This window comes from Pygoscelis adeliae, unplaced genomic scaffold (genome assembly GCF_000699105.1).
Source record: "Pygoscelis adeliae isolate BGI_AS28 unplaced genomic scaffold, ASM69910v1 Scaffold79, whole genome shotgun sequence".
NCBI lineage: Eukaryota > Metazoa > Chordata > Aves > Sphenisciformes > Spheniscidae > Pygoscelis > Pygoscelis adeliae.
This window is the reverse complement of record NW_008825532.1, coordinates 1,774,833-1,783,539: the sequence shown is the minus strand read 5'-3', so window position 1 is coordinate 1,783,539 and position 8,707 is coordinate 1,774,833. Positions and strand designations below refer to the sequence as shown.

At 49.9% G+C, this 8,707-nt stretch overlaps 1 protein-coding gene across 1 annotated transcript in view; it reads left to right on the top strand.

The window, feature by feature from the left end:
* The window catches only part of MORC4 (MORC family CW-type zinc finger 4), a 22,182-nt gene that overhangs the window by 10,793 nt on the left and 2,682 nt on the right, over positions 1-8,707 (top strand). The window contains 1 exon segment of the mRNA XM_009331728.1: positions 7,858-7,952. Within this exon segment, the coding sequence (XP_009330003.1) occupies positions 7,858-7,952 (95 nt within the window).

The window sequence follows — 8,707 nt, the reverse complement described above, 5'->3', positions numbered from 1 at the left end:
GAGAAGAGACCCAGATACAAACAGAAATGCCAGAAGGGGTGAGTATATCCAGTTCCAGTTTGCAGCTCAGCTAGCTGGAGCAAGGATGGGGGAAAGAGAGGTGTTGAGTGTCCTGCATACAGGAGATGTCTGCTGCTTTTCTCTTGTCCTGTTGTTCTCCAGGCAAAAGAACGTTTTACCCCTTGGTAAGACAGCAAGGAGAAACTTGCTCTTTTTTTTCCCTTTTGTTGGTCTAAGGAGCTGGAGAGAGAGAGGAAGAGGAGATTGTCGTCATCATCAGGGGAGAGCATGGAGCAGCAAGTGAGGCAGGAGGGAGAAGGCTGCAGGAGCCACCACAAGGGAAGCCTTGATGCTTGATGCTGCAGGGCTTGACAGGTTCTCAGCCCTGCCTCACTGTTATTCCTGTTCCCTTCTGCCAAGAGAGATGTCAACGCGTGAAGATGTTGGAGCATCACATAAAATGAGACTTTGATTCTTATTTGTGTACAGCTTGGACGTGCTTAAAACTCTTAACAGTAACAGGGATCAGGGCAGTTCCAGTCCCTGCGCTCAATCCTACCCTGTCCTGCCTAGGCCTAGTGTGTTCCTTCGTGCCTCTCCTGGCTAGAAGAGGATGCAGAAAGGTGCATGCTTCCTCTTTTGAGGTTGCAGCACTGGTCCTGTGTGGCCTCTTTTCCCATTTTCATGTTAACTGATTACATTAAAGGCTCTGATGTTTTGAATTTTGAGAAGTGTCTTTTGGACATGGCTGCCCAGGATGGGTTCTCCGGGCAGCTCTGTGACACTGCAGCAAGGGACCCTTTGTGGCAGTTGGTGTTTTGAAGACTGCTGCAAATGGTGAAGCTCCTGTTTGGCTCTTCCCTTTTGGATGGAAGGCGAGATGAAGCGAGCAGCTCCAGTGCTGGCACGACCCGCAGTGGAGCGCTCTGGTGCGGTGTACCAGGGGGTTTCCTGAACTGGGGAAACCTCAGGGGAGCAGAGGGACCCGCCAGGAGCTGGCAGCTCATGTGAAAGCGGCTAACAAGACCTGGGTGGTGCCAGGAACAGCCGTGGCCGAGCCCCCACATCTATAAAAGAAACCCCTGGGGAGCATCAGCCAGGGCATGGCGTGGCAGGGTGCGCAGGAAGGGCGCTGTAACTCTGCCAGCTCGATCAGGGAGCAGTGCTATGTCCGCAACTGATGCAGCTTCCCAGACAGAGTTCCGATGGGAACGTCCTGCTTCCCGGGTGCCAGGCTGCAGGGTGTGCCCTTCTGTTACACCAGTACCGGACGGCTGCAGTGAGCACACCTGTGGGAGGTGCGCCCAGGCAGAGGAACTCCTCAGCTTAGTGGCAGAGCTCCGGGAGGAGGTGATTAGGTTGAGGAGTATCAGGGAGTGTGAGAGGGAACCGCACCCTACCTTCCCTGGGACAGGCCCAACAGGCAGACAGGACGCATGCTACGGAGGATTCCCTATCCTCTCTTCGCCTGGCAGAACGCGGTGACTTAAGGTATAGGGGGGAATGGCAACAAGTTCCTGCTCGGCGCAGCAAGTGCATCTCATCCGTGACTACCCCACCTTTCCAGGTGCCCTTGCATGATAGGTACGAGGCTCTGCAAGTGGAACCGAACAATAACGAGGACAATGGTCCATCTAGGTTGGAGGCGTCGCCAAGGTCAAGTCAGCCTGCGCACCACATCAAAACCACTTCCATTAAGAAAAAAAGACAGGTTATTGTCATAGGAGACTCTTCTGAGTGGAACAGAAGGCCCAATATGCCAACCAGTTAGTAAGGTCCCCTGGGAATCTGCTTTTGAAGGTATTGGGGCCTATGAATGCTGGTCACTTTTTAAAAGCATCTCAAGAGCGCAGAAGCAGGCAATTCCAAAGCGTTGGAAGTCAAGCAAGTGGGGCAGAAGGCCGGCTTGCATGAGCAGGGATCTTCTAGAACTTAGGTGGAAAAGGAAAGTGTATGGACATTGGGAGCAAGGACAGGTGACACAGGATGACTACAGAGATGCTGTTTGCTATTGTAGGGAGAAAATTCATGCGGCCAAAGCTCAATTAGAGTTTAAGCTGGCCAGTACTGTGAAGGACAACAAAAAGGGCTTTTTTAAATATGTTAACAGCAAAAGGAGGATCAGAGATAACATTGGTCCATTACTTGATGAGGTCAGTCACCTCACAAATAGGGACACAGACAAAGCAGAGACGTTTAATGACTTCTTTACCTCTGTCTTCAACACCAATGATGGGCCCTGGGAGCCCCAGAGCCTTGTGTTGGAAGACCGTGACTGGGGGGATGATAAACTTGCAGCCGAACCTGAACTTGTTTGAGACTTGCTGCTCCAGTTGGATGTGCATAAGTCTATGAGGCCTGATGGGATTCATCTCAGGATACTGAAAGAGCTGGTTGATGTCATCACGGGACCTCTCTCCATTATTTTTCAATGGTCTTGGGAGTCTGGAGAGGTCCCAGTCAACTGGAAGCTAGCAAATGTTGTCCTAGTTTTCAAGAAGGATAAGAAGGAAGACCCTGGTAATTACAGGCCTGTCAGTCTCACTTCAGTACCTGGTAAAATTATGGAGAAGTTTATGCTGGGAGTTACTGAAAAACACTTGAGAGACAACGCAGTCATTGGTCGTAGCCAGCACGGGTTCACGAGGGGAAAGTCCTGTTTAACAAACTTAATTTCCTTTTATGACAAGGTGACCTATCTAGTTGACCAAGGGAAGCCAGTAGATGTGGTTTTTTTGGATTTTAGCAAAGCTTTTGATACTGTCTCTCACAGTATCCTTCTGGATAAACAGTCCAGCACACAGACAGACAAGTCCATAATACATTGGATGAGCAATTGGCTGATGGGTCGGGCTCAAAGGGTTATAGTAAATGGGGTTACATCAGGCTGGCGGCCAGTCACCAGTGGGGTTCCCCAGGGCTCAATTTTAGGGCCAGTGCTCTTTAATATTTTTATAAATGATCTGGACGCAGGAATCGAATGTACATTAAGTAACTTTGCCGACGATACTAAGCTAGGAGGAGCTGTGGTCTCCCTCGAGGGTAGAGAGGCCTTAGAGAGAGAGCTGGATAGACTAGAGAGCTGGGCAATCACCAACCACATGAAGTTTAACAAGAGCAAGTGCCAGATTCTGCACCTGGAGCGGAGTAATCCTGATTATACATACAAATTGGGGGATGAGAGACTGGAGAGCAGCCCTGCAGAAAGAGATCTGGGGGATTGTGTTAATGGCAAGTTGAATATGAGTCAACAGTGTGCCCTGGCAGCGAAAAGGGCCAACAGTGTCCTGTGGTGCATCAAGCATGGCATAGCTAGCCTGTCGAGGGAGGTGATTGCCCCAATCTACACTGCAGTGGTGCAGCCCCACCTCAAGTACTGTGTGCAGTTTTGGGTGCCTCGATATAAGAAGGACATCAAACCATTAGAGTGTGTCCAGAAGAAGGCAACCAAGATGGTGAAAGGCCTCCAGGGCAAGACTTAGGAGGAGCAGCTGAGGTCACGTGGTTTGTTCAGCTTGGAGAAGAGAAGGCTGAGGGGGGACCTCATCCCAGTCTACAACTTCCTCAAGGAGGGCAGTGGAGGGGGAGGTGCTGGTCTCCTCTCTCTGGTGACCAGCGACAGGACATGAGGAAATGGAATGAAGCTGTGTCAGGGGAAGTTCAGATTGGACATTAGGAAAACGTTCTTCACTGAGACATTGGTCAGTCACTGGAACAGGATCCCCAGGGAAGTGGTCACGGCACCAAGCCTGTCAGAGTTCAAGGAGTGTCTGGACGATACTCTTAGTCATATGGTTTAGCTTTAGGTAGTCCTGCGAGGAGCAGGGAGTTGCACTTGATGATCCTTATGGGTCCCTTCCAACTCGAGATACTCTATGATTCTACTTGACAGATCAAAGGTGGAGAAAGCCCCTTGCCTCAGCAGAGGAGACAGAGGAGGAAGAGAATTGCAGGTCCTTATCACACAGGAACAGGAGGATATAATGGAGTAGGAGAATGTGAGAAGACCAGTAGAGAATATTTTTGTGGAACTGAGGACTATTTCAGCAGAGTGGGAAGTGCTCCAGTGCAAGGTAGCGAATTTATGGCTATGCATCCCTGCTGCTTTGGAGGGTTTTGGAGAGAGCAGGTCAAAGTGGGTTGAGAAGGAGTGACTTCTCCATAAAGAATGTAGTGGGCTTGTTCCTTGATCTGCTGACTTTTAACTTCTTCAGGCCTGGAAAAGCTCTTTTTATTTTGCTGATTGATATAATTCCTGTGCATGCACTCTCCTCCCATTTCAGGTGGAGAAAACTGAGCATGAGAAGTGTTGCCTGAAAACAGAGTTCTCGCTGCTTGTTGGCAGCTGAAATGCCAACAGGAACTGGGCGCTGCTCAGAGCTCAGAAGATGGAAGGCTTGCCCTGCAGCAAGAAATACACGTGTTAGTGCCAAGCTGTGTGGCAGAAGTGGAAAGCAAAGCTGGCGAGGTCTGCAGAGGAGAAGGCTGAACTGACAGAGAGACTCAAGAATAGAGAGATGCACTTAGGGGTGCTGAGGGAGGCACAGGTTTCCTGCAGGGGCTCAGAGAAAGAAGACGTGAAGAGGTCAGAGCTGTGGGTTGGCTGGTTGGCAGTCCCTGTCATCCCTAAGGTGGGGGGAGAGGGCAGGAGTCATCATGGGCTGCTATTTCCATAGGACACTGCTTCCCTGGTATCCATCGCCCTGCTGTATAGGTAACTGCGTTATAAGTGAGGATCCTGCTGTTGTGAGGAGGTGGAATCACCAGATGAATCCAAATAATTGATCTGGCTTCAAAGATGCCCTACAGAAAGGCGCTTTGTCCATACTGTGTCTGTCCTATACTGTGGCACCTTGTTGCTGGATCCCTCACACAGTGTTGGGTCTGTAATGGAGATAATGTCCCTGGTAGCCAAACGGGTGTTAGAGGGACTGGGAGCTGATCTCTGCTGGTTGAGTTCCAAGGATTGTTATTGTTGGGGGATATTGATTTAATACCTGGCTGGTGGAACCTGCACAGAAGAGGCTCAGTTGTCTTACTGTGCCTCTTTCCTCTTGGCTAAGGCTTGGTTTCCTGTGGTGCAGCTGACATATCGAGGGCTGTCATTCACACTTTTTAAATCTCACTTCTTCCCTAGGTGTTGCCCCCTGCATCAATGCCCTGGCCTGCTTGGACCCAGCAGTTTCGCCTGCACTGTGAAGCTGGAGACTGAAGAAAAAGTTGCTTATGGGACTGCTGTCTTTCCCCCTTTTCTCAAAAAGATGACAGCAGTCCAGAGAGGAGATGGACCTCAGGAGAAAACCAGACCCTTAACAGCAAGGTAAGCGGTAGGTTGCAAGCTACTGCCCCACGCCATGTTCTGTCTTCTGTCCCTTGTTTGGGGTCCGTACTGAGGCCACGTGGAAGGTCTTGGTGAGATGCAGTTTGCTGTAAGGAGCCCTGGCCAGAGCTAGCGGATCTGTCCTGGGTAGTTTTCTCCTCCCTCCCTTTTTGAGAGAGGGATCTGCAGGACTCAAATGCTCCTTCATCCTGCTGTGTCCAGACAGAGAAGGGGAGCAGGGTGGAACAGAGGGAGGAACAGAAATCCTTTTCAAGTTGGTGTTTTAAAATCCTCCTGGTTTCTGTGTATCAGTGTTAACACCTTCACACCCTTGTGAGCTAAATTCATCTCCATGCATACAGTTCTCCAGCCCCATGGTCAATCTGGATGGCAGCTGACACCACTGCCTCTCTACTGCTGGAGCATTCAGCTCTGTCTGTGAATTGGTCTGTATGGAGGACATCTTTACCCAAGAGAAGCCAGATACCTTCTGGCTTCCAGCAAGGAAGCAAGTTTCTGGCTGAGAGAATTTCTCTGGATGAGTCTCACATTCTCTTTAACTTTTTTTTTTTTTGGGGGGGGGGGAGATGGGATTGATTGATTGATTGATTGATTTTCAACTTCTCTCTTTCACCCCCTCCTGAAACCCTTACTGCCCATGTCATGAGAGAGCAACGTGGGCTGCTCCCACACGGTGGCACTACTTGCCTGGCTGAGGGGCTGCCTGGCTGTGCCCCGCACTTGTACCTTCTGCCTGGCCACTGGTCGTGCCCACCGGTTGCCCAGGGAAAGGCCTGCAATGGGGCTGCTGGGTTGTCATGAGAGCAGTCGAGAGGACCGTGGCATCTCTCTCTCTGTAGCCCTCTGCACATGATGCAACTGGTTGGTGGATCACAGATCTATCTGGTTGACCTTCTGCTCCTCCTTGCAGGATCTTGGGGAAAGAGAAAGCCACTGGGTTACACCAGCTTTGAAAACATTGTGTGATAAGAACAGTCCTGCTCATCAGCAGTAATTCTCAGAGTTGTTTCTCTCATCATGATGGTGGGGCCAAACATCTCCTGTTGCTCCTGTTTTCCCTGCCTCAGCTCTTCCTCAGGCCGCTCTTGTTTCTCTTCACTGCTGCCATGCTGAACTACTTTTTCCAAATATGAGCTCTCCGCAGCACCTCCAACAAACTCCATCAACATCTTTGCCCTCCACCCTGTTCATCTCTCCCAACATCCCTATAACTCCCCCCCACTCTACTTTTTCCTATGTTCCTCTTTGTGCCCATGTTCCTTGTCCTTTTTGCCCAGCGCTGTTGGGAATCCATTACCAAATCCAAACCCAGAGGGCCTGGGCCATAACACAGACATGCAGATGGACTGGCCTTGCCCTTCATGAATTCAGGCTTTTGATTGCGTTACAAATGGGTCAGGTATCCAGGGCTCTGGCAGGCACAAGATCTGGTTGGGTTTGTGGACAAACACGCTCCAAATGATTTTGTAGCTGAAAAAGCTTGGAATGGCAGCCTGTCGGAAACATACCAGCCTGCCATGTTTAGTGAAATGCATCAGGCAAATGTATTTCAGGCAGGACATTTAGCAAATTTCTGTGAGTTTTTTCTTCAGGGACTGCAGTTCAACCTCACTGCTATCTCAGATGGGAGACAGGCGGTGGGGCTGGGTAGGTAGGGAGCCAGGGTCTTTGGGCTTTGTAGCTCTGCTACTGACATGTCCCCTGCATGAAATGAGCATGATAGCTGCTTGTCCTAAAATGAGAGTGAGCATCAGGAGCATTATGCTATAGAGAGAGGCTGATGCCATGAGTTTCCCTCAGCATCAATCCTCTGTGCTGGGGCAGCAAATGCCTGGCCAGGAGGAGGATTGATCCCCAAAGTCAAGGGATTGGTAGTTTGCTACAGCTGTAGCAGGTATTGAGGTCTGAGGTCAGCTGTGCTGTGAACTGGGGGCACTCCAGCTGGCTCATCCTCTCTTTTTCTTTTTTCTTTTTCTTTTTTTTTCTCTAACAAGCCCAAGCTGACCATAGACTAGGTATGAGGAAGGAATTTTTTACACTGAGGGTGGTGGAACACTGGCACAGGTTGCCCAGAGAAGTGGTGGATGCCCCATCCCTGGAAACATTCAAGGTCAGGTTGGATGGGGCTCTGAGCAACCTGATTTAGTTGAAGATGTCCCTGCCCACGGCAAGGGGGTCGGACTAGATGACCTTTAGAGGTCCTTTCCAACCCAAACTATTGTATGATTCTATGATTCTATAAAAGAAGAAATACTGGAAAAGCATGGGGACCTAGTGGAAGCTTCTCCCCCAGACCTGACTTGTCCCAGCCCCCCTACTTCTCCCCTTCAGAAAAGCTTTGCAGTACCTTACCAAGAAAGGGAAAAACTTCTGCACATAAAACAGGAGGATATGAATGTAGGTGGCAGCTTGCACACCTGTCTGCTCAAAGAAAAGCTGGGCACTCTGAGCAGCACCAGCCCTGCTAACAGTGTATCATGCTGCCTCAAGGCAGAGACTGCAGCATTGCCCATTAGCTCAACAGGAGATCAGAAGGAGACTGGTGTGGTCCAAGGAAAGCTGGAAAAGCAAATGCCAAACTTAATAGCAAAAAGACAGGCTTCAGACTTCAGTGTGTGTGTAAATTCATACAGGAGCACGAAAGACATAGACAAGGGATTCTTTGTGGCAGTTGGTGTTTTGAAGACTGCTGCAATTGGTGAAGCTCCCATTCGTCTCTTCCCTTTTGGATGGAAGGCAAGGCTTGACAGATCAAAGGTGGAGAAAGCCCCATGCCTCAGTGGTGGAGACAGAGGAAGAGGAGAATTGCAGGTCCTTAATACACAGGAACAGGAGGATATAATGGAGTGGGAGAATGTGAGAAGACCAGTGGAGAATATCTTTGTGGAACTGAGGACTATTTCAGCAGAGTGGGATTTGCTCAGGTGCAAGGTAACGAATCCGTGGCTATGCATCCCTGCTGCTTTGGAGGGTTTTGGAGAGAGCAGGTCAGAGTGGATTGAGAAGGAGTGACTTCTCTATAAAGAACGTAGTGGGCTGCGGCTTTGATCTGCTGACTCTTAAATTCTTCAGGCCTGGCAAAGCTCTTTTTGTCTTACCGACTGTGCTGGTTTTGGCTGGCATAGAGTTCATTTCCTTCACAGTAGCTAGTATGGGGCTATGTTTTAGTGTTATCACTAAAACAGCCTTGATAACACACCCATGTTTTAGCTATTGCTGAGCAGTGCTTACACAGGGTCAAGGCCTTTTCTGCTCCTCACACGGTCCCACCAGCGAGTAGGCTGGGGGTGCACAAGAAGCTGGGAGGGGGCACAGCCGGGACAGCTGACCCCAACTGACCACAGGGATATTCCATACCATATGATG